General features: G+C 41.8%; 1 protein-coding gene across 3 annotated transcripts in view; it reads left to right on the top strand.

Annotated features, from left to right (window-relative positions):
- The first annotated feature begins 13490 nt into the window (after positions 1–13490).
- Positions 13491–26884, top strand: part of scgn (secretagogin, EF-hand calcium binding protein) — a 59760-nt gene continuing 46366 nt past the window's right edge. For all 3 annotated transcript variants that reach the window (XM_063069371.1, XM_063069370.1, XM_063069369.1), the window contains exons 1-2: positions 13491–13667; positions 16729–16799. In XM_063069371.1, coding sequence (XP_062925441.1) covers positions 13595–13667; positions 16729–16799 — 144 coding nt within the window. In that variant the 5' untranslated portion in view covers positions 13491–13594. The remainder of the gene's footprint in view (positions 13668–16728; positions 16800–26884) is intronic.

Genomic DNA, 26884 nt, shown 5'->3' with positions numbered 1-26884 from the left:
CAGTCTTCTGTACCCCCTACCTGATGGTAACAATGAGAAAAGGGCATGCCCTGGGTGCCAGGGGTCTTAATGATGGATGCTGCCTTTCCAAGACACGGCTCCTTAACTATGTCCTGGGTACTTTGTAGGCTAGTAACCAAGATGGAGCTGACTAGATTTACAACCTTCTGCAGCTTCTTTCGGTCCTGTGCAGTAGCCCCCCCATACCAGACAGTGATGCAGCCTGTCAGAATGATCTTCACGGTACATCTATAGACATTTTTGAGTGCTTTTGTTCACATACCAAATCTCTTCAAACTCCCAATGAAGTATAGTCGCTGTCTTGCCTTCTTTATAGCTGCATCGATATGTTGGGACCAGGTTAGATCCTCAGAGATCAACATCCAAGAACTTGAAGCTGCTCACTCTCTCCACTTCTGATCCCTCTATGAGGATTGGTATGTGTTCCTTCGTCTTACCCTTCCTGAAGTCTACAATCAGCTCTTTCGTCTTACTGACACTGAGTGCAAGGTTGTTGCTGCGACACCACTCCACTAGTTGGCATATCTCACTCCTGTACACCCTCTCGTCTCCATCTGGGATTCTGCCGGCAATGGTTATATCATCAGAAAATTTATAGATGGTATTTGGGTAATCTGTATTTCAATATACTTTCCCTATTAACTATTTGTGGAGTCTTATTGAACTTCAATGTGTGTTCAAAGTGTAGGATATTGCCCTCACTCTTCTAGTTGGGACCATTTCAATGTCATACGTATCATTTAACATAACTATCATTCTGTGTGCAGTAAATTGGCTTACGTTAAAGGTCCTTGCAAGCCTTCAAAGACATGGTTTCAATTCTAATCTTTGAGGGATGAATCAATATGTTGATTGCCAGGAAATTTGGTTAAGCATTTGTGTGTGATCAGGTTTACAGGTTTGATAAGTGCTAACTACTGGTAAGTAGTTTAACTATTTACTTGCAGAACAAGACAGGTACTAAACATACAATAAACCCTTTGAGTTTCACTTGGTCACAAACTTAATCTAAACTAGCACCTGAAGTTGCAGGACAAAACAGACATACACACGGTGGCAAATAAGTATCTAAAGTGTACACCTGGGCCCTCTTTACTGCAGCACACCTCCACTGTTTACCGTTTCCATGACACCCTCAACTATCCGATCCACGGCAACCCACAGACTGAATGGTTACTACGCGCTAGATTTAAACTTTACTGGTGCCATGACATCATCAACTAAATGACAAGTAGTGGGAGGAACACACACAGAATGCTGGAGGAACTCAGCAGGCCAGGCAGCATCTATGGAAAAGAGTACAGTTGACATTTCCAGCTGAGACCCTTCATCGGGACTGCAGAAAAGAAGATGAGGAGTCAGAGTTAGAAGGTGGGGAGGAAGCACAAGGTGATTGGTCAAACCGAGGAGGAGGGAGGAGTGAAGTAAAGAGCTGGGAAGTTGATTGGTGAAAGAGATACAGGGCTGGAGAAGAGGGCATCTGATAGGAGAGGACATAAGGCCATGGAAGAAAAAAAAGGGGGAGGAACACAGAGGAAGGCAATGGGCAGGAAAGAAGATGTTGAGAGAGGGAAAAGGGAATGGGAAATGCTGGTGGAGAGTGGGGGTGGCCGATTACCTGAAGTTCAAGAAATCGATGTTCATGTCATCAGGTTGGATGAAATATAAGGTGTTGTTCCTCCAACCTGAGTGTGGCCTCAGTGCGACAGAAATGGAGGCCGTGGACTGACATGTCGGAATGGGAATGGGAAGTGGAATTAAAATAGGTGGCCACTGGGAGATCCCACTTTTTCTGGTGGACAGAGCATAGGTGCTTGGCGAAGTTGTCTCCTGAGCTACGTTGGGTCTCACCAATATACAGGAGGCCAGATACAGTAGATGACCCCAACAAACTCACAGGTGAAGTGTCGCTTCACCTGGAAGGACTGTTTGGGCCCTGAATAGTAGTGAGGGAGGAGGTGTAGGGGCAGGTGTAGCACTTGTTCTGCTTGCAACGGTAAGTGCCAGGAGGGAGATCAGTGGAGAGTGATGAACGGACAAGGGAGTCGCATAGGGAGCGATTCCTGTGGAAAGCAGAAAGTGGGAGAAAGAGAAAGATGTGCTTGGTGGTGCGATCCCATTGGAGATGGAGGAAGCTATGGAGAATTATGTGCTGGACATGGAGACTGGTGGGGTGGTAGGTGAGGACAAGAGGAACCCTATCCCTGGTGGGGAGGCGGGAGAATGGGGTGGGTGCAGACGTGCGTGAACCAGAAGAGATGCAGTTTAGGGCAGCGTTGATGATGGAAGAAGGGAAGCCCCTTTCTTTGAAGAAGGACATCTCCTTCATTCTGGAATAAAAAGCCTCATCCTGAGAGCAGATGCGGTGGAGGCAGAGGAATTGTGAGAAGGGGAAGGTATTTTCACAAGTAAAAGGGTGGGAAGAGGTATAGTCCAGGTAGCTGTGAGAGTCAGTGGCTTTATGATAGTCATCAGTGGATAAGCTAATGGGAGAGGCTGTATGGGCCAGTCCCAACCTCCCACGGGGAGCGGATTTCGATAAGGAGATAAGCTAGACCCTTACCGCAAGTGATTAAGATACAGTGAAGATTAACACTGTACAAGGCATCTACCCTGCATCTGTGTCCATGGGTAGCTACCATCAGGTTCAAGTGACCCTAGAAGGTTTGAACAAAAGGTCCTCACTCCATACCATATAATTGTGCTGAATACTCACAACATTGGAACATTCCTGATCCTTATTACTCTACAGAGACTTTTCAAAAAATTCACTTCATCCCTTTCTCTTATCTCATTCATGGAAGGGGAATGTCAAAGTCTTATGGCTCTTTACATTGATCAAAAATTTTATCTTCACAGTTCATCTGCTTTTAAATCCACGTAATAACTGGAAAATAAAGATTACTCCACATGCCAATCATACCCTTATCATACCAATTGGAACATTTCACCAATGTGGTTCAGCTGGAAATAGTAAACGTGATTACTGTACATTGGTATTAACTGACCACACTTACATTAGGACACAAGGAATGCTGCAGAAGAAGACTATTTGGCCCCCTACACCTGCTTCACTCTTCAATTGGATTATGGCTGGTTTTTTACCACTGCACTCTTCACTTCACTATCCCAATACCTCTGGATCCCTTTAATGTTAAAAATCTATCCATCCCTGACTTGAACATACTCAGTGACTGAGACTCCACAGTAGTCTTAGGTGGAGAATTCCAAATATTCATTACCATTTGGTTGAAGAAAAGAGCAGAATCATCCATCTCTTATTTTAATCCCTGGTTCTAGATACCCCCATCAGAGGAAACTTCATATGAACTTGATATGTTTTGTTGTGATCTCTCACTCCTTCAAATTTGAGAGTATAGATTAAGATCTAGTTAACCAATCCTCATTGGACAAACCTTCTACTCCTGGAGCCAATCCTGTGAATAGTCGCTACACACTGTACTCCCTTTATCATAAGCATATACTTCCTTAGTGTGGGAAAGCAGGTTTGTACAGAATCTTCCATGCATGGTCCAACAAAGGCACTATATAATTTCGTTAAGATGTCTTTACTCCTTTACTCAAGTCCTCCTGCAATAAAGGCTTTATGTACCACTTGCTTCCTAATTACTTGCTGAACTTGCTTGTTAGTTATTAGTGATTTGTGAACAAGGACCTCCAGGTAATAATAACCCAACTTGATTTGCTCATGGGCTTGTGGAAGTCTGCTCCATTTACATTGGTAATAAGAGCTGATGGCTCTGATAAATAATTAAGACTGCACCAGCACTAAAGTCCAGAAGAACAAGTCCACCGCATTGTGCTGAGGAAGTACAATGGCAGAGAAAAAGTACCAGGATGAGAGGATAGCACTTTCAATCTCTGCATGTAGTCTGAGGACTGAGGGCATCCTAAGGGCCGTGTATCTGATGTAACTATTGACCAACCCAGCAGATATGACCATCTCCCACATGGAAGTATTGGGGGGTGGTGATTGTCAGTGCTCTGATCCGGAAAAATACATCAGTCTGCTTCTTCTTTAACTTCGCCGTGCAGCTCCAGTTTCCCAGCAATGCAATATCCAGATTTTCTTCTGTGAAAATCAGCTCACTACAGCTAACTCAAGCTGAATCTATTTTAACTCATTCAATTTGACATTAACTTAGGAGCTGGAATAAACAATTCAATCCCCAAGCTGCCTCCATTTTTAAAAAAGATTGTGATCAATGTAATTGTAACCTCAACTCTACCTTCCCATCTACATTTACAACCTTTTAACTCCCTTTCCCCTCATGTGTTTCAGGAATCTAACTGTGAGTAAAATATCACAAGGTTCTGTTTCCATAGCCCTTGAGAGAATTCCAAGGTTCACAGCACTCTAAGAGATTTGCCTCATTGTTGTCTTAAATGGGTGACCTGTTATTTTTAAACAGTACACCTCATCATAGATTCTCCCAGTAGAGGAAACATCTCTCCACATCCATCGTTACCAGATTCCTCAGGAGTTTATATTCTTCACTTTGAACTGTAACGTATTTTCCCGTCAACACAGTGTGTCTTGAGGAACTGGGCAAGTATCAACCATAGTAAGTCAAACATTTATGAAGAGAGTTGGGGGAAAGTGATTAATTTTCTCCAGAAAGAAAAATTTAAGTCAGGCAAGGTGTGGACTTTAAAAGGTACCGTAATTTGAAGAAAACTAGCCTTAGCAAAGAGTACTGTTGCAGGAAAGTGTAAAATAATTGCTGATTCAGAGAAATAAATCCACACTAGGATTCATGACTCTGTTGCTAATCACAGTCGTCTAGCCAAGGTGATGCTCCTTTTCTCCACTTAGCTATTTCAAAGACAATAAAATATTGTTATTCAGTATTCATTCATAACTTCAGGTATTTAAATTCATGGTAGATCACCATAAGCAATGGCATGATTTATAATTCTCAAGAATTATGGAACAAAAAAACTTAGTGCAGCAGCAGGTGCCCTACAAATAATGGATGCTTTTATATTTTCTGTGGAATGCTACAGTCCAGGTATTTTCAACAAAGCTGAATTTTAACTAAATTGCTTTTTTTCCTGCTGGAAGTCTGATATGTGATGCTGTTGCTGGGCTGGAACTAAATAAAGCAGAGAGCTTCAAGAAACATGGATGGAACTTATTTCAATTGGTAAAGCAGAAAAACTTGTGTATTTAATAATGTAATTGTGTTGCAGAAATGTGCAGGAACATTGGCTAGGCATGGATGATCAGAGTTGCCTGACCTGAATGAATTAAATTGTTAGCTGAAAGTAGGTATTTGCAACAACCTTGTTCACTGCTGTTTATCACAATTTCCCTGTGTACTCCTTAAAGGAATTGATTTGGTGCTATGTGATTCACGGTTAAAAAGAAGTTTAAAAGGGGACAACAAATGCAAAAGCATTGTTTGTCCATCCATCACCGGCCCATGATCCATGATTGAAGTGTCCAGGGCATATCCTGACTTATTTAACTGCCAGAGGAGAGGCTGTCTTCTGTTGTACCATCACCAGTACAGGCAACATCTGGAACACAGATTCATCTTCCCATACAAGAATGACACATCAATTGTTCCATGACACTCTCATGTACTAAAACATTCTGAGCCATCCTTCAGGATGTAAATTTATACAATTTAATGGAAGACCACTCATTCGCCCATGCCTGTGTGGTTGAAAGAACTTTCATCTGCCTTGTGACAAATCCTGGGAGAAACTTTTCACGGAGTTCAATGGAGTATGCGGACAACACCTTGAGCACCTTGAGCTTCTGTTTCATTCTTGGGGATGATGAAGAACTAACAATTCATGAGCCAGCCACCAGCACTGTGAAATGGGCATGTAATTTCAATGTAGCAATGTTTTAGTTGAGAAGGTGAGAGTACTGTATATTTACCAATGAAAAATTCCTAAACAAACATAAGACGGTTTAGGAATTTTTCATTGGTAAATAACAGACATAAGACGGTTATTGATAGATCTGTGCAATGGAATGATTAGTTGAGGAGACTGAGAAACTCTGTGGCATCCTCAGCTTTATTAATTTTCAGAATACAATTCTAGTGGGTTTAACCTCAGATGCTGTCTGTGTGGAATTGACAGGTTCTTCCTGTAAAGGCATGGGTTCCTCTGGGTGTTCCAGTGTCCTCCCACAGCAGAAATTCTCCGTCAACTTGGAGTCTCTTTTCTAGGCACAGAAACACTCACAGAGCCTTATAGCACAGAAAAAGACTCTTTGGCTTTTTAAATGGCTTCATCACCATCTGGTACGGTGGAAGGTGTTCTATTGCACAGGATCGAAATAAGCTGCAGAGTTGTAAACTTAATCAGCTGCATCATGGGCACTAATCTCTGTAGATCCAGAACATCTTCAATGAGTAGTGACTCAGAAGGTGGCATTCATCATTAAGGACCCCATCACCCAGGTCATGCCTTGTTCTCATTGCTACCATCAGGAAAGAGGTACAGAAGCCTAAAGGTACCCACTCAACAATTCAGGAACAGCTTCTTCCCCTCTGCTGTTTGATTTATGAATGGACATTGAACCCATGAACACTACCTCACTACTTTTTAAAATCTCAATTTTTGTGGTACTTATTTATGACCCGGCTGATGGCGTAGTGGCATCAGTACCAGACTTCGGGATGAAAGGTCCCAGGTCGAATCCAGCCGGCTACCCTGCACGCTTTCCATCCGTGCCTGGGTTACGAGCTGGTGATCTCTTTGGAAACTTACCCGGCCAAAGGCAATGGCAAACCACTGCTGTAACTTGCCTTGTATGCGGTTCCCCACTATGTGAGAGAGGCGTGGAGGGAAATGGTCCGCTAACCGGAGAAACTCCGGATGCGGTGTGCCTTTCCTATTTAAGTTATATATAGAGAGAGAAAGAGAGAACATGAAGACTCCACACAGTTGGCATCTGAGGTCAAACCCACCGAAATTATACAGCAACAACTTTGCTTTTGTTTGCCACTTAAAACCTTGAAAAGATTTGTAAGAGAAATAAAGGGAAAGTGTTTACAATGGCATTGGAGCTGATAATTGGAGAACAGAAATTTATGATGGATGAAACAACCATAAACTATATCTGGAATCATTCCCTAAAACAGGCAGTAGTTATAATCTTGAATCTACTCTCTGGAAAGATAATCGAAACAATATAATTGTGGCTTTTTAAAAGTGGATTTTCTAGGGAAGTAATTGAATGATAATGGATAAAATCAGAGAACACACATAAAAGTTGCTGGTGAACGCAGCAGGCCAGGCAGCATCTCTAGGAAGAGGTGCAGTCGACGTTTCAGGCCGAGACCCTTCGTCAGGACTAACTGAAGGAAGAGTGAGTAAGGGATTTGAAAGTTGGAGGGGGAGGGGGAGATCCAAAACGATAGGAGAAGACAGGAGGGGGAGGGATGGAGCCAAGAGCTGGACAGGTGATAGGCAAAAGGGATACGAGAGGATCATGGGACAGGAGGTCCAGGAAGAAAGACAAGGGTGGGAGGGACCCAGAGGATGGGCAAGGGGTATATTAAGAGGGACAGAGGGAGAAAAAGGAGAGTGAGAGAAAGAATGTGTGTATAAAAATAAGTAACAGATGGGGTACGAGGGGGAGGTGGGGCATTAGCGGAAGTTAGAGAAGTCGATGTTCATGCCATCAGGTTGGAGGCTACTCAGACGGAATATAAGGTATTGTTCCTCCAACCTGAGTGTGGCTTCATCTTTATAGTAGAGGAGGCCGTGGATAGACATGTCAGAATGGGAATGGGATGTGGAACTAAAATGTGTGGCCACTGGGAGATGCTGCTTTCTCTGGCGGACAGAGCGTAGGTGTTCAGCAAAAAAAAATCAGATAAAATCAGAGAGATGGTTTAATTGGATAGCACTGGCTCACATGGTCAATTGGCCTCCAGTTTTACATCAGTCCATAATTCCTCCTTGTATAAACATTACAAGGCAAATAGCTCTATCTGGGTGACCAAATGTCTTCAAATAACAGATAATGATGCCACCAGGCACATCAGTCACTTTAAACAGGATTCAACTGTGAGATTTTACTTGAGAGGAAGATTATTGAGGGATTGGCTCTCGAGAAACCAGGGATGATGTGCCACTGAAAGTTGATGAGGCCTTAGAGAATCACCCTAACAACAGGACCTCTTTGGGATGAAATTATGAATTTTTAGCTCTTTAGCAGAAAATTAAGTACATGGTCCTGAAGCAAGAAATTGTAAATGCTGTAAATCTAAATTAAAATAGAAAATGTTGAAATACTCAACAGAGAGAGAGAGAAGAAAGTCAATCTTTCAATCAATAACCTTCGATCAGAATTTGGAAACGTTAAAAATCAAAAACTTTTTAAGTTGTAGAGAAGAGGCAAGATGGGGGTAAGAAAGCCAATGCCTGTGTTAGGATGGAGACCATGAGAGATTGACTGACATGTATGAGGAAGTGACTCATTGGAAGCTGAAGGAAAGTGATGAAGGCTTATTGATCAGAGATGTTCTGTCTGGGGCAGAAATAGGCAGAAGGAGAGGATCGAAAATAATTAAGCTGCGCAAAATGTGATATACAAACTGGAAAAGGAAAACGCAGCAGGTGCTGATATCAGAAAAAAAGAGTAAATACTAGAAACACTCAGCATATCAAGTAGCAACTGTGAAGAGAGAAGCATTCAGCAGAACTAGCCAGCTTCTCTGAAAATGTTGAATTCGGAAGTTTTGACCTTGGGTTGCAGTATGCCCATCCAGGAGGCTCCTCACTGTGCCTCAAATTTACACTGAGCTTCACTGGAACATGTAAGAGCCCAGAATTAGAGGGGTAAGAGAGTGAAGTTTGGGATCAGCATTGCAGACTAATATGAGCAGTTCCAAAGAACCATCATCTAGTTATCATTCATGGTACAGATGACCACTTCATGAACACTAAATGAAATAAATTGGAGGAATTTGCTCTATTTTTTTTATCTGTGTCGAGTGTTTGCAGTGCCTCATCTTCTAAATAATAATTCCTGGGGTTTGTGCGCACACACAGCTGAACAATATGTTTATAAACAAAATCTACAAGAAGAACATGTAAGACCCAGGAGAATAGTTTTCTTTAGTTTCTTCCCCAATCCAAATCTCTTCCCTAATCCAAATCTCTTCCCTAATTGCAGACATACATGAGGGAGTTAGATGACTATGTTGACTCAGTGGTTGACTTTCCTTCAGCCAGATGTATGTTTTGAGGAGGATGGCCTTCATTACCCAGTAGGGACTATTACCACATGTTGAACAAAGAGTGAAGAATACCCATACAGAAAGAAGCAGGCTCTTCGACCCCATGAGTCTGCACAAATGAGCAAACATTTCATTTACATTAATCCAGTTTTATTCTCATCAGCTCATCCCAGAATCTATCCGTCTCTGCTGTATTTCTAATAAATTATCCATTCTTTATTGGCCTTGATTCTTACCCCCTGACATTGGAAACACTTCTCCGTGAATGATCATTCTTCAGGTTTTTTTCTAGAGAAAAGAGCTTCAGCCTACTCAACCTTTTCCGATGGGTTAAACTTAACTTCCTTTAAATCTTCTTTGAACCTTTTCAATGCCTCAGCTTTTATGACATAGATATTATGAATGCTTACAGTAATGCTAAGAGTGTCTGGTCCACTTGCATGTATTTTTTACATACAAAATATACTTTATTCAAAAATAAAATTATGTACAATAAACCATTCAATGACTGTCAATCCTTTACAGATGTTTCCATTACGGTCTATACATTTCCACACTTTTAGCCATCCACGTGGTATTTTTAATCTAAGTTCTATCCTTTTTGGGGAACGTGCTTAATCACGGTAGTGCAATGGGTGGCACAGTGTAGTGGGTAGCACAACACTTTACAGTACAGGAGACCCTGGTCCAGTTCCCTCCACTGTCTGGAAGGAGTTTGTACGTTCTCCCAGTGACCGCGTGGGCTTCCTCAGGGTGCTCCTCTTTCCTCTCACAGTCCAAAGTAGGTTATTTGTCTCATTGTAAACTGTCCTGTGATTAGGCTAGCATTAAATCGGGGGATTGTTGGGTAGCATGGCTCAAGGGGCCAGAAGGGCCTATCCCACACTGAATTTCAATAAAATAAATATAAACAAAATAAAATAAAAATAAAATAAATCTAGTCTGCCACTGAATCTACAACTACAGATTTATATACAGTGAGCGGTGTATTTTGAGCAGTCCAGAAAAAAATGTGTAAGTAGAGGATATTCCTTCATATCCTGATCAAAGTTGTTTTCGCAACCAAAAAGAAAAGAACAAAAACTCATTCATCTTATTTTTTCTTTACAAGTTTTGGTTATTTGAAAATCCCTGCCAAGATAATCTGCAAGACTGTAATGACTGCATTTCAAAACACAATATACTTCGATGCATCTGTACAATATAAATGCAATAACTTTCTGAAATCCAATAAAAACATGATGGGTTGTCAGCACCTGAAAAATAGACTGACGTGAAGAGAACAATGTAAGTTTGTATTTAAGAATAGCAGTGATCTCTCATACATGGTGTTCTTGCAGTCTTAATGCCTTCCTATAATCAGAGCATTCTATGCAATGTATTGTGCTGTTAGGAGAGAGTACTGGCTCATTAAATTGACAAGGACTAATGATTATAGATCAGTATATTTGAAACTTAATTTGCCAATGCTGATAGCACATGAGGAAAAACAACTGATCAAACCAAAGAAAAGCAGACATGAATTAGAGATGAAAAGCAAAAACTGTAGTCTGGAAGTCTGAAATTAGAAAAATAATGGGGGTCGCTCAGCAGGGCAGACAACATATAGAGTGAGGGAAATCAAGTAAGATTTTTAGATCAAAATAAGTTTACTTTAATTACATCCAACGATGTTTTCCCTTGTAGTTTGAGTAGAATCAAAGTTTCACAGTGCCGAATGGCCATTTAGCCCATCAAGTCAATGGCAGCTGTATGCAAGAGCAAGTCAGCTAAACCCACTGCCCACGTCTCTCTCTATAAATCTGCAAATGATTTTGTTTCAGTTACTTTGCTGTCACTACCCACCCTGGCAGTGCAATCCAGATTCTTATCGCCCACTCCATTAAAAAGAGATTTTTTTCCCAGACGGCACTTCTCATGTATAATAAGTCTTTATCAAGGCACAAGCACAAGATGCGGTCCAGTTTCCAGGCAGAGGACCCATTCTTGTAATGGGTGTTCTTGCTGTCAATTAAACCACAACTGTGCTCAGTAAGCCCACAAACATTTTGAGAGCTATAGGCTACAGGTAGGGAAAGTGATAACATTGATGATGATTTAAACTCCAGACCACAGCTTTCCCAAAGACAAGACTTCCAAGGACTTTAATCAAGTGATCTTCAACATACCCCCTCAAATTCCCCATTGCTTGGTAATACTCCAGCTGATCTCGGACTTAATCAGTAAAAAATACATACAGTAACAGAATCTTGTAATGTAGTCCAGAATAAGCATGTACATGAAACTGCAAAGGAGAAATTTGAGAAGATATAAACCTAACAAAATATCCAGATTTGGAATTCATGTGAATGTCTTTCAGGTTCAGAACCATTCAAAAACCATTAAAATGTTTGAAAGAACATATTAACTAGAAAAAAAAATGTAAATATGTTAAAGAAACCTTTAATCTATTAAATCTCTAATGGAAAAACATGTCTTTAAAATAGATAATTTACCCCATTCTTATATTCTGCCTTATAGCTGTGAAATTTTCGCAACAGGTTTGTAACTCCTGTCCCAGATCAATCCTGAGTCCTGTGGAGTAAGTGTCCTGACAGACGGAGCATATACTGCAGGATCAGTCTGCAAGAATCTGGACGTTCTTGCGACAAAGCGTCTAATTTACATCCACAAATGAAGTGAAATGCCAGCATTTCCCAGCAGGATTGAACCTGAAGTTACAGGCGTTTCAATCCTGTTCCAATATCACTACAAAGGTAATTTTTTCCCCTTCAAACTTGAATCGTTTCCCGTTTATTTTAAAACCTTATTTGCAGCATTAAAAAGCCAGCTTCCATTGGAAATGCAGATTGATGCCAAGGCGTTTTATAGGGATATTTGATTAGTTTTGTCATTGATACCTGTTGCCGCCCGTTTATTTTAATACTTACTTTTCGATCTGGAACTGCCAGCGTTGATAGTTTTTAACTGATATTTGTTGCTGATTGATGGATATGAAATTTGAGCTATTCCAATGCAAGTGTTGTAAATTTTAAAAAAGAATGACACGGGAGTGTGGGAGCAAGCTGTTCGTTACACATTTAGTAATTAAATTATTAATGTACATAATGCTGTATAGCAGAAAATAATCAAGTTGAGTTACCTGACTCATTGACCAAGTAGTAGAAATAAAACAAATAAGAATTTAAATACAAAGTACCCCAGGCGCTGAAACACTGAAATAAATGAGAAAAAAATATTGGAAATACTTGGCACAACAATAAATTAGATATCGGAGAGGTTAGAAATTAAACACGTTTAAAGTTGCACGGGTGGGTGCGGGGTGGTGGGGATTTCGGCTACGCGAGGCGGATAGAGGACTGACAGAGGGTGGATGGATCGAGAGACCCGCCATTATCCTGAACCTAACTCCGCTTTTCTCTGCGGAAGGGCTATCGGTGCCCTGCGCTTTATTACAGAAGTGTTTTTTTTCCGTCTTAGTAATATTGTAAATCGTAATATTGGAAAGTAACACATAATACAATATTTCGTAAAGCGGTTTGGTTATTCTCCCGCCTGAAGGACGAGAAAGGGAAGAGGCGGACGATCACCTCAGTGAACTGACAGGAGACTGTTTATATCAAGGTCATGCATCAAGGCTAAAAGTTACAGACAGGATTGTACTGAAGCATGGAATATGGTTCTTCTACATTAAAAAATGAAAATAATTTATGAATTATTCGAAATTGCTTGGGCATTTTTCTTTCCATCTCATGGAAAGGTGAATCTGAGTAGAACTTCCAAGTAACAAATAACCTCTTGGACTAACTCAACGGGTCGAAAAGCATTTGTGGGGATAATGGAATTGTCGTCATTACGGGTCTTGCTGCAGGTTTTTGATCCAAAACATCGACAACGGCTTTCAAGCGAATATGCCGCTCGACCCGCGCAGTTCCTCCAGCAGATTGTTTGTTGCCCCAGATTCCAGCATCTGCAGTCTCTCCCGAATCCAGATCTCCGAAGTACAGTATAACAGTTTGTCGGACCCGGACGACTTATTATTCCAAACAGCCTTTCAATGCAGACCTTGCCGGGTGCTCGAAGTGAATGCACACCGTTCAGTCGGACGCCGGGATGGGAGGAGCTCAGAACTCGTCAGCAGAGCGGAGGGGCAAGGGGCGGACTGGCCAAGCAGCGCTTGGCACCTGGCTGGTTCTGATCTTCTGCTTTTTTTTCCTTCCGGGGAGTGGAGGAAAAGCTAGCGACACGCAGAAAGAGCTGCGTCTCGCCCGCTTGGCACAATCGACCCATCAGAGGAGGCAGTCAGCAGTTGGAAACTTTCTCTATCGCTCGTCAGCACCATGGACAGCCCAGGGTTCGACAATTTGGACGCCGTCGGGTTTCTGCAGATTTGGCAACGATTTGATGCTGATGGTAATCCGTTTTTACTTTATCACACACGGTGCCAAGTGCCCTTTGTGACCTCTATCCATAGGGGGACGAATATGTGAGTTAATGCAAGCAGAATATGTTTTTTAAAACTCAGTTTTGCTTTGCCCATATTTAGATAGTAATAATTCTTAAGGTTATGCAACTGTTTCCAATCAAACCATTCTCCTCAGTAGATCGGAAAGGACAATATGCATTCTGATTGGGATTGTTGGCGCCCGATGGGCTTCAGAAAGAGAGCACTGCTTTTAACTATCGCTCAGCTTTACCGTGGCTTGTTCAGTTGCATCATTGAAAGAATTGCGGTCAGACAGTATTTTTAAGCCGCTTGGTCTTAGTCCTTCATTCTGATTAACTTCACATCGGCAACCGTGACCCCCACCCTATCAGAGATATTCCCTTTGTCTTATCGGTCCTTTCCTAGTCCTCTCTGCACTTAGGGCTACATTATTTCTTACCATCCCAGTTCTTTCTCTTAAACTGATTCCCGCTCCGCAGGTGCTCCCTGTCCTACAGATTGTTTTCAGCCATTCGTGTTTGTCCTCTCACTTAGACCATCAAAAGGTGTCCAAAGTTACAAGGTTTTCTGAGTGTAGACAGATATATCTGCACAAAAAAATATGTACCACGGTTATTACCAGTTAAGTATATCTTAAGAGGAAGAATTTCGAGACACCATGCTGGTGTGGGCATACAAGAGGTAATTCTGGGTGTTTAAAAGACAGCTTTGTATTCAAGGTAATAGTTTGGGTCACTGTCTTCTTGAAGGTACTTGGTCTTTTTAAATTTTTACTTTAGCAGAAAGTGTCCAAATGGAGCAGGTGGATCAAATACTCATTTTGATATTTACCAAAATGCTTCTTTATTTCCTTATGACACTGAAAGAAGCTGGTGTGGCCCTTCAAGTGCACCTAAGCTTACAGATTAATTTTCCTTGTAGCCTGTTTTCTTTACATCCCAACAGCTCCCTTCAGATTCTACCACTCACCTACACAGTTTACCATTTCCAATTAACTTACCAGTCTCTGTGGGAAGAAACTGGAGCTGCTGGTGGAAGCCCATGCAGTAACAGGGTGAATTGTGAACAGTACCAGAGGCCAAGATCAAACTGGGTTGATTGAACTAGGAGGCAGCAGCTCTACTAGCTGTGCATTAATGAACGGTTGATGCAAGAAGCAGATGCTAAGTTAATATCAAATTTTAAGTCTAACTTGAAAAAAATTAACATCTTCTTCAACTCATGAGAATTCCTGGGTTCTGGCCACTGAAAATGTAAAAGGAGCATCCAGACTGAAAGTGGGAAGCTCAACTCTTTGGGCACACAGAAGAGCTCTGTGCAAGGGACAGGAGTACACCACTTCCCATCCCACCCTATCAAACACCTCCTGCTCCACCTGTGTCATGATAGCATAGTAGTTAGCACAATACTTAACTTCCCCACCGTTCAATTGCCACTGCTGCCTATAAGGGGTTTGTACATTCTCTCCGTGACCATGTGGCTTTCCTCCTGGGGCTCTGGTTTCCTCCCACAATCCAAAGGCATCCTGGTTGATAGGTTAATTGTCCCGTGGTTAGGTGAGGGTTAAATCAGGGATTCCTGGGCAGCACGGCTCGAAGGGCTAGGAGAGCCTATTCCGCGCTGTAGCTCAATAAATAAATAAATACATAAACCACCTCAAGGTGGAAGCAGGTTATCCTCAACCACAAGGGACTGCATAAAAGAAAAAGAACTTATTTTTTGTTACAAACAAAAGGAAATCTGCAGGTGCTGGAAATCCACACAAGATGCTGGAGGAACTCAGAAAGCCAGGCAGCATCTGTGGAAAAATGTATGGATGACATTTTGGGCTGAGACTCTTGGCAATTCGGGAGAGAGAAAGATGAGGAGTAGATTTAAAAAGTAGTAATTTTTGTTGTCAGTTTTGAAATGTGTAAATGCATTTCAACATGTTTTGTTATGTGTATTTGATAAGATTCAAGTCCAGGGACTGGACACACCTGTTTGCTTGCTTTGAGTCATGAACTATCATTGTACTTGCAGCAGCATTTTGGAATGAATTGTATTATTGACCAGGTTTCCTAGTTAACATGTGTCACCTTGTTCTGCACTATTTAAACACTTTTCAAAAAAGTTTAGATATGTGGCTTGAAGAAGTGAATGCTGTTAAAGACCAGATTCCATTGTCCCATAGGGTGCTCTGAATGAGCCGTGCAGTGAACAGGTTGAAAGTAAATTGACAATAACGCTGAGTCCTGGTCTCCTTGAAGATGAGAAGAGATTTTAAATATTTCCATGTTGCCGAAGGAAGGCAGGCTTTGAAATGACAGCAAATGTAACCCCACACTTATTAAACATCGTTAGTACAATAAAAATGTATGCCACTATTAGCAATATTAAAGTAAAATATATAAGATACTGCAGTTACCCTGTAAGCTGTGGGTCAATAAATGTAGACCAAGGTTTAATGCCATTTCAAAAGTTATATTTGTTTAGTGAAGTAGAAATATGTTAAACTCCTTTTCAAGGGAGTGGGAGGTTAGCTATTATTTGGACAGCTCCATTTTATTTAGATTTGTTGCACTGTATAGACTGTTCAAAGCACCCTGTAATATGCTGAAAGCTGGTCATCGGAAGAAGTTAATTCATTTTGCCTTGTGCATTCCTCAGTCTGTTGTCAGCATTAAAGCAACCCACTTAGCCTGCTCATTTTTCATCGTGTGGTATGGGGCCTTGTAATTATGAATCATACAAAAGCAACTTGAAAGGAAACCTTTTTTTATCATGAAACATAAAAGACAAATTCAGGTTATCTACCAAATGGTACATTGTCTCAGTCTCTGACTGACCATGCTTGCAACTGTATCGATCTGATTATAGTTACATATGATATTAATGCTCACTGAATGAAGGCAGATATATTTCTTGTATTCTGTTGCTCCCTTATTATTAGTTTTGTAACAAAAGCCCATTGGAACAAATTTCGAGAAGATGATTGCTTTTACTGTCTTATCTGTACTTCTGTTTTACTTGTTGAAATCTGTCTAGATAATGGATACATTGAAGGCAATGAACTGGATGATTTTTTCCTGCATTTGATGAAGAAGCTTGGTACTGAGGTGAGTCCACATTTTAATTCATCTTGCTGTTGTTCCTGGATAAACTACACCAGGAACATCTCCAAAGCAACAAATCGGATTTTCTGATGTCAACTGATGAAAAATGTGCAAATTGCATCCATAAAGCAGTATAAAGTGACAGGGTAACCACTTTCTCTCAATCAACTCTTCTCATATTTGCAAAGGCAGCCAAGTGGTAGCTGATAGAGGATTATAAAGATTCAATAATCCAGTAATTTTCTTTGAAGATGGTATCCTAGAAGTTTCATCATTTGTGCAGTTCATTCTATTTTTTGAACCTAATTCAATTGGTTTCCCATATAGATTATTTTTCCATACTATTTGTGGTTTGACAGGCAGCCAACTTGCTATCTATTCTTATGGAATAGAATTGGACAAATGCATTAAGTTAACAACCAATTATATTTTTAAAAAGGGAATTTGAAACATAACTTGCTGACCATGTAGCAGATCATCGATATTGTGCAGCAAGTGCAGAAGTGAGCAAAATGGGGGGGGGGGTTGGGGGGGGTAGATCAGACCAGTCAAACACAGCAGCTGCTGGGCAACTTCCAACATTCTCAATGCAAGGTAGGAAAGTGTCAGCTCAGGAGATCAGCTCATCAGAAGTAGAAAGATGCATATGAAAAGTTCTACTGTATATCCAAGTGTAGCATTTCCAAGGAAAATTACAAGATGTTGGAAAAAAATGTCAGGGGTTTTTGTTCTTTTTCTGAAAAATTATTCCAATAAAATCTTCCTTATATCATAGCAATGCTTGAAGCAATGCTTGATAGGCATAAACATTGGCTCAGGACTGACACTGGTCTCTGAGTGAAAAGGTTGTTGGTTCAAGTACATTGCTGGAGGCAAACTCAGGACTGTGTTGGAGACTGACCCTGCAGCACAGTCTGGAGATTCATCTGTACTGACAGAGGGTACCTTCTAAAGTGAATCTGATATGTCCTCTCAGTTGTCGAACTGTAAATTCTTCTTACTACATGAAGGAAAGTTGGAGAGTTCACTCAGTGACCTGCCTGATACTTGTCTGTCAGTCACCACCACTGGTCATTTGCCTCCTGTTTGTGGGGTCTTGCTATGACAAATTGGCTGTTAGGTTGACTGCATTACTAAAGTTAATTACTGGGTGTGAGGTACCCTGACAGTCCCAAGTCTAATTAAAGTTCAAAGATCTTTAAAAATTCTTTTCAATGTTTTGTATGAATCAAAGGTGATTACTTCCTGCAAAACCAAAACCTGGAATAACTTAAAATCATTAATTTAAAGCAAAATACTGAATGACACATTAAAAGTAATACTTGGAATCGAGGCAGAAATGCCACACAAATTCATTGCCTCCATTTTCTACTACTTGCTGACCGGATGAACAGAAGTCCTGACTGCGTGTGAAATTTACACATCAGTGAGAACTTTCACATGGTTAAAAACCTAAACCAAAACCAAGTTATCATGAGACAGTGTAGGGCTTATGTGCTTCAGCCAGTGTAAAATGAAAATTACTTTCAAGTTGAAGCAGTAAGAATTGAAACTGTCAGTCTATCTATTTTGAGAGCATACTGAAAGAGAGCAAAATAAATTATAGAACTTGTAGCATTGAAATGACATCTCCCAATAGGGCATGTATTGAATAAAATTGTAGTTTTGTTTTTCAGTATTCTGTGTACTTTTTAAGACCATAAAACATAAGAGTAGAATTAGGCCATTCAGCCCATCGAAACCACTCTACCTTCTGATCGTGGCTGATTTACTTTCCCTCTCACCCCTATTCTCCTGTATTCTTTCCGTAACCTTTGATGCCCTTGTAAATCAAGGACCTATCAATCTCCACTTTAAAAATACCAATTCACTTGGCCTCCACATCCATTTGTGGCATTGAATTCCACAGATTCACCTCCTCTGGCTAATGAAATGTACCTATATTCTGAAGCTGTGTCCTCTGGTTCTAACTCCCTCACCATCGGAAACATCCTCTCCACGTCCACTCTATCTAGGCCCATCAGTATTCAATAGGGTTTCAGTGAGATCCCCTCTCATTCTTCTAAGCTCCAGAGAGTACAGCCCCAGAGCAATGAAACTTTACTCATGTGTCAACTGCAAACAAGACAAAATCTGCAGATGCTGGAAATTCAAGCAACAGACAAGAATTGCTGGAGGAACTCAGCATCCATGGAAAGGAGCAAACAGTCAATGTTTTGGGCTGAGACCCTTCATCAGGACTGGACTGGAGGAAAAGAGATGAGAAGCCAGAGTAAGAAGGGGAGGGGAGGGGAGGGGAGGAAGAAATACAAGGTAGCAGGTGAAGCAGGTGAAAGGTGAAACCAGGAGGGGGAGGGGCTAAACTAGGAGCACCAGATAACCCCAACAGACTCACAGGTGAAGTGTCACCTCACCTGGGACAACTGTTCGGGGCTCTGAATGGTAGTGAGGGAGGAGGTGTAGGGGCAGGTGTAGCACTTGTTCTGTTTGCAAGGATAGGTGCCAAGAGGGAGATCAGTGTGGAGGGATGAATGGACAAGGGAGTGGTGTAGGGAGCGATCCGTGCGGAAAGCAGAAAGTGGAGGGGGGGGTGGAAGGAAGATGTGCTTGGTGGAGGGATCCCACTGGAGATGGCGGAAGTTATGTGCTGGATGCAGAGGCTGGTGGGCTGGTAGGTGAAGCCAAGAGGATCCCTATCCCTGGTGGGATGGCGGGAGGATAGGGTGAGGACAGATGTTTGCAAGATGGAAGAGATGCAGTTGAGCACAGCATTGATAGTGGAGGAAAGGAAACCCCTTTCTTTGAAGAAGGTGGACATCTTTGTTCCAGTGTAGCCTCCAACCTGCTGGCATGAACATTGATTTCTCAAATTTCCTTCACCATTCCCCTTTCCATTTCCCTCTCTCACCTTATCTCCATAACTGCCCATCACCTCCCTCTGGTACTCCTCCCCTTTCCTTTCTTCCATGATCTTCTGCCCTCTCCTATCAGATTCCCCCTTCTCCAGCCCTTTATCTCTTCCACCAATTGATTTCCCAGCTCTTTACTTCACTCCCACCCCCTCCTGGTTTCACCTATCACCTACCACCTTGTACTTCTTTCTCCTCCCCCCCCCCCCACCCAACTTCTTACTCTGGCTTCTCATCTTTTTTCTCTAGTCCTGATGAAGGGTCTCGGCCCGAAACATCGGCCGTTTACAGTACTCTTTTCCATAAATGCTGCCTGGCCTGCTGAGTTCTTTCAGCATCTTCTGTGTGTTAACCATAACATTCCTGGGATTACTCCTGTAAACCTCCTCTAAATCCCTTCTAATGCCAGCACATCCTTCCTTAGATATGGGGTCCAAAACTGCTCACAGTATGCAGAGTATCAGATTACACTTTCTGTCATGGCTATTATTCAGTCAATAGAGAGGCCAGATGTTTGACTTTTAGACTTTTGGCTTTCAGAACATATGTATCAATTACGAATTAGTTAATTTTTCAATAGGTGAAGTAAAAGCCTCGTACTGTCAGGGGATTTTTTTTTTGTTTAGGAAAGCACAGAAGATGAAGAGTTTGAAGGTTTAGATGTTGTTTAATATATAAAGGAGTGCCATTAAGATGCAATGCAGCACCACTGCAGTTCTTCAGTGTGACCCATCAGTGTAAGGGTCCAGAAAAATGAATAGAGTATTGCACAGGGGGGGTCATTGAAGTGAATTACCAGTTCTGAACGTTTTTGGTGAATTTATACTCTATTTATGCAAGACAATTATACTCTGACTGCTTTTAACTTAGTTTTCATTACTGACAACTAAAGGTAATTTTGCTTCAAGGGAAAAATTCTTTTATTAATAACAGCTGGAGATGTTGAGCTATATGCCTCAATATTCCTGATATTCATTGCGTTTAAGAGCGGCTCACCATTACTGCTGATCTTGGTAATTCATCAGGGCAGTTGTCAGACTCATTCAAGCCAATTACAGCAAGGACTAAACGCAAGGTGTTTTCTGTTCAACATCATACTAAATCCCAACCTCACTGTGACACGTATTACCTTTTTCAGGCTTTGTAACCAAGTGTAACAAATTGTGGTCAGTGTTTGTGATGTGGATCCGCATCTACCCATCAAATTTAAATTCAAGTTTACTGTAATTTCAACCACATACACATATACTGCCCAACGAAACAATGTTCCTCCGGACCAAGGTGCACAACACAGTACGTATAGCTCATACACATCACTCAGTAGTCCTCACAATCCCTTCTAGGGTCCTGCAGTCAAACGCCTTGCAATTGCCATACCAGACTGATGGTACCTCTGTAAAAATTGATTAGATTGAGGCACACAATGCGATGGTACTAGAGATGTTTCTGCCAAATCAGACTGACTGTGGTCTTTCTGTCAAGAAGTCCAAGATCCATTTACAGAGCAAGGTGTTGCGACCCAAACAAGAGCAGTTTACCCACCATCTTCTGAGGGATGATCATATTAAATGCTGAGCTGAAGTCGATAAACAGCATCTTGGCTTATGAGGCATGATTTTCCAGGTGGGACAGGGTGGAGCAGAGGGCAAAGGCGGGGTGAGCTGGGGATGGGTGTGGACAGCCACGTTCGCCTCAATATCCTCAGGAAGCAGAGACATTGCTGTGCTTTCTTAACAAAAGAGGTGGTGTTGAGGGACCAGGTGAGATCATTCATTATGTGCACTCCCAGAAACCTGGTGCTCTTAACTCTCTCCATCAAGGAGGCGTTTATTTGCAGTGAGGAATGGTCAGCCTGCACCTTCCTAAAGCCCACACTTATCTCTTGTCCACATTGAGACTCAAGTTGTTGTGCTTGTACTATTCTACCAGCCAGTCTATGTCTTCTCTGTGCACCATCTTGTCATCGGAGTTGATGAGGCCAACTACTGTTGTGTCATCCGTAAACTTAATGATTTGGTTGGAACTGGATCCAGCAGTACAGTTATGAGTCAGCAGCTAGGGATGTTTCTGCCAAATCAGTCTGACTGTGGCCTTTCTGGCAAGAAGTCCAAGATCCATTTACAGAGCGAGTGTTGAGACCCAACAAGGACAGTTGGGTCTGAGGGATGATCGTGTTAAACACGAAGCTGAAGTGGATAATCCTGGTTTATGAGGCACCATTTTTTAGGTGGGACAGGGTGGAGCAAAGGGCAAGGGTTATGCACCATCAATGGACATACTTGAGCAATAAGTCAACTGGAAAGGTTCCAATGTAGCAGGAAGATGGGATTTATTGCAATCCATCACAAGCCACTCAATGCATTTCATTATTGTGGAGGTTAGTGCCTCTGGACGGTGGTCATTAAGTCAGGTTACCATGGCCTTCTTGGGCACCGGGATGATGGAGGGTGCCTTGATGCCTCTGGGGACAGTGGAGTGTTCCAGAGAGATTTAAAGATTTCTTTTAGAACTGCTGTTAGCTGGGCTACACAGTCCCTCAGCACACAAACAGACACTGCAGCTTTATGTGGGTTGATCCTGTGCAGTGTTTTCCTTACATTATCTGTGGCCAGACAGAGTCCCTACTCGTTGGGGTGTGCTTTCCTCGATGGTACAACTTTCTATGTTTCAAACCGTGTGTAAAAGACATTCAGCCTGTCAGGAAGAGAGGCATCACTATCACTGATGTGCCAGGTGGATTTGTGTTCCATTAAGATCTGAATGCCCTGCCACGTTCAAAACGTTCAAAGGTTCATTTATTACTGAAGTATACAACCTTGAAATTCTTCTTTTCTGGCAGCCATAAAACCAAGAAAGAAAGGAAAGGCAGCAGAATCAACCCCACCCCCCCAAATCCCTCCTCCCAAACAAAAAAATGAACAAAACGGAACAGGCACAACGACCCCCACATCCCCGCCCTGCACAAATAATAAGTGAGAAAGATTGGGCGAGAATCACAGAGTATAAAAAAACTATAAGATTGGGGGGGGAAGTCTATAGTCCCAGTCCACATCCAAAATGCAGAAAACCTGGGCACAGTAGCAGACTCTCGCCTCTCCAGTACAGAGCAATCAAAGACAGGCATCCGGTTCTCACCCTCTGCACTCGCCTCGATACTTCAATCTCCCTCATCGCTTTAATCAGTGCATGATGGAGGCTTTAATCGGCGAAATGGAGTCGAACATCAGCTCGTGCCCCATCCCACAGCCTGCCCACCATGAGGTTCACACACACTGCCTCTGCCCTCCGGAATCCTCTCGGAGACTGCAGAGCACTGGAACATCCAGACGATCTCCAAACAGCAAATCACAGGCTTCAACTGTTCCAGAATCACATCCAAAATGAAAAACCAACAAAAAGGACATAGAATAAGTGAAATGTAGGGTTTCCTGATCTATCCAGAAGTTGTTGACTAAGGAACATTGTACGCAGGTGCCTCATACCTCTGGTATCACAGAAATGGCTCTATATTCTCTGTGAATAATCATATTCTGCCTTTCTGATGGCGTGGGAGAGCACAGTTCTTGCTGCTCTGAGATTCATCTTATCTCCCCAATGATCTTCTTTACTATATCAACATCTAACACACAAAAAAGGATTATATCTATTAATTTATAGATATTTCTGGAAGACTATAAACTTGCCATTGACCTATGACCCTTGCACTTCATATGTCTTCCTGCACTGCATTTTATCTGTCACAGTAACGCGGTTTACTGCATTTTGTTTTCTTTTTGCTACCTTGCTATAATTAGCGATGGCATGCATACAAAACCCTTTCATTTCATTTTGATACATGCAATAATAAAAATAAACCAATAAACAGTGAGCTGAGGGGAGATAACAAGTGTGATGTCATCATCAGATCACGGGTGAGCTTGATGGACCATTGTGGGTTTGATATATTCACATCGGTCAGTAGTACTCAGACCTAAGCCATTTGGTACGTTACCTAATGATAGCACTTTTAGATATAGACTGATTGTCTCTGTATTTAAATTGATGGCTCATCTGATAATGATTCCTTCTATTGATTTACCAAGTTTGTTACACTTCTGTTTATTAAATAGAGTTAATGGAGGTCTCTGGGGAGAGGAAAATGGACTCTCAGAAAAATTACAGCGGGTGTTCATCCACAAAAATTCTAGAATATAGTGTCAAATCTTGTCCTTTTAGCTTATTTTGCTAAACAAATGGAAAAAGTGAAAAGTTGTCTTTAAACATTCTCTATAAAAAGAAAACTTGAAGACACATATAGTGAACTAAATGCGTACAAAACTCAGCCCAGTAACTGTACAAATGCAAATCTCACATACATCATATCAATTGATTAACAAGCTTAGCCATCATAACTGATCTCATATTTTCTTACGTTATAGGAGGAAGCCTTTAGGCCCATCAAGTTTATGCTAGTACTAAAAGCAATCCAACTTTCCGCGTTTCCCTGTAACCTATTCTCTCCCACATTCTCAGCGTTTACCTTTGATTCTCCTATCAACCCTACTACACTAAGTGCCCAACTAACATACTAGCCAGCATGTCTTCAGGACATGGGAAGGAACAGGAGTATCTGGGAGAAACACACACAATTACAAGCAGAATATGCAAACTCCAGAGCTGACAGCACCGTAAGTCAAGATCAAACCTACTGTATGCCCCTGGATCTGTGAGGCAGCACCTCTACTAACTGTAGCACTGAGCCACTCCATAAACCTCTCTTCATCAGTAGTTATAAGCTACATTCCATTTTACTTGTCTGGTTTAGTTTGGGAACTAGTTAAAAAATAAATGGCAGCTGTTTTACCATTGAACTATTTCTGCTGATTTCTTATCTACTTTGTGTTATTTGCTTGCCTGTGTTTCTTTCACGTGGTTACATTAACAACTTCAGACAAAAATCAAAGTAAACATAAAGGCAAAATATTGCAGAGATTGGAATTGAGAGATAAGACTACAACATGTTGGGGTCCTTTTAGGACCCTTCGTCACCTTGCATTTTTACCCCATTTGTCATACAATTTCTCTGGACATCCTCTGTCACTGACCTTTCCTTTTACTCTTCTCTGTTTCCACATTTTGCTTAATTATTCTGTTATTTTTCTTCATTCTAATGAAGATAGAATAGAAAGTTAGCTGTTGACCTGTAATGTTAACTCTGTTCCTTTCTCCATGGATGCTGCCTGATGTACTGAGAATTCTCTGCTTTTATTTCAAAGTTATCTTACAGGAACATCCCGAAAGTTGACAATACCTCTGTTTACATGAGCAAAATGTTGGAGAAACCTAGCTGCCTGTGTGATGGGTAGTGTGTGATGCTATGAGACCTGCTGAATTCCTCCAGCATTTTATCTGAGTTGCTCTGGATTTCCATCATCTGCAGAATCTCATGTGTTTAATACGTATTTATGAAGGCAAAGTCTGTACATTTCCTAGTTTGCTTTTGCCCATCCCAAAGGCAGCAATTTTTGCCCAGGACTTTCTGCAGATTGAAGGAGCCCAAGTGGTGATTGTGCATTGGATGAGTGGTGAGTTCTGGCAGACATGAGATATTGTAGATGCTGGATCCAGGTCAAGAGTGGTGGTGATAGGTCGATTCAGTTGAGGAGAGGTGTGATAGGTTGATTCAGTTGAGGAGAGGTGGTGATAGGTTGATCCAGGTGAGAAGAGGTGGTGATAGGTTGATTCAGGTGAGGAGAGGTGGTGATAGGTTGATCCAGGTGAGAAGAGGTGGTGATAGGTTGATCCAGGTGAGAAGAGGTGGTGATGGGTTGATTCATGTGAGGGAGAGGTGGTGATAGATTGATGTAGACAAGAAGGTATGTAGCCATCACCTACTAGCTCTAGTTCAACCCCACACCTTCTCTTTATTTATTTCTCCTCTCTGTCTCTCAGTCCTGATGAAGGGTCTTGACCCAAAACATAGACTGTCCAGTTCTCTCAGCTGCCTGATCCACTCAGTTCCTTCCGCATCTCACACAAAATGTCAACCTGAAACGTCGACTGTACTCTTTTCCGTAGATGCTGGCCTGCTGAGTTCCTCCAGCATTTTGTGTGTGTTGCTCAGATTTCCAGCATCTGCAGATTTTCTCTTGGGTTCCTCTTGGGTGTTACTTCATGAAGGGCTTGGGGAATGGTATCCACTGCAAGTGGAGAGGATTTTGCTTCATGTTCCATTGAAAGAAGAGCACTACCTTGAACCTTTGCCACAGATTGCACGTGCAAGGTCTTTATATGCCAATACAAAATATACTTAGACCACTATTTAATGAACACTAATTACAATGAATGAACTAAGAATTTGTTTGCCATTGATTTGCAGTCTGTAGATCTACAGATTTTTGTGGTTTTCCAAGTATTTCTTGGCATACTCACAGATGATGCCTGTTTCCCCAGAGTCCTCACCTGTGGTCATACACCACAGAGTCATACACCAAAGAAACAGACCATTTGGCCCAATGGATCCTCTCTGACCAAGGATCCTATCTGAGCTGTTCCCATTTCAATTCAAGTCTGTCATTCAACTATTCATGAATACCCATGAATACAGCCAAACAAGACAGCATTACTCTTGGACCAAGGTGTAAAACACAGTACCAACAGCCACACACAGCACAAAGCACATACAAGAGAGCAAGCACACATAAGATATGAGTAAAATACCGCTACACACAAGAAAAATAGTTCAGACCTGAGTCCGTGAATGCCGCAGAAATCTGCAGTCAACCACAATACAGCTTGTCTTCTGCTGAGTGATCTCTGGGTGGGCAGCACCAACTCCAGCATGGACTCCGCGCCACACCCCATCTCCCCCTCCCCCCACCCCCCATGGAGCGCACCAACTCCAACACCTCTCTCCTGGCAGCTGTAAATTTCACGACATTTGACCTATTTCCCTCAAAACTTTGCTATCTGTATTCCTGTCCAAGTGCCTTTTAAATGTTGTTCAAGTACCTGCCTCAGCCACTTCCTCTGGCAGCTCATTCTCTATACTGACCACACTTTGGGTGAAAAAATTGCCCCTCAGCAATTTAATCCGAAACTCTCTAGTTCCTGACTCCTCAGCCCTGGGAAAAAGACTGTGCACATTCACCCTGCTTATGTCCTTCATCTCTATAAGATCTCTCTTCGCTCTCCTACATC

The sequence above is a fragment of the Mobula hypostoma genome, chromosome 17, assembly GCF_963921235.1.
Source record: "Mobula hypostoma chromosome 17, sMobHyp1.1, whole genome shotgun sequence".
NCBI classification, from domain to species: Eukaryota; Metazoa; Chordata; class Chondrichthyes; order Myliobatiformes; family Myliobatidae; genus Mobula; species Mobula hypostoma.
Note: the sequence above shows the minus strand (reverse complement) of the source record. Positions and strands in the feature narration are given on the sequence as shown.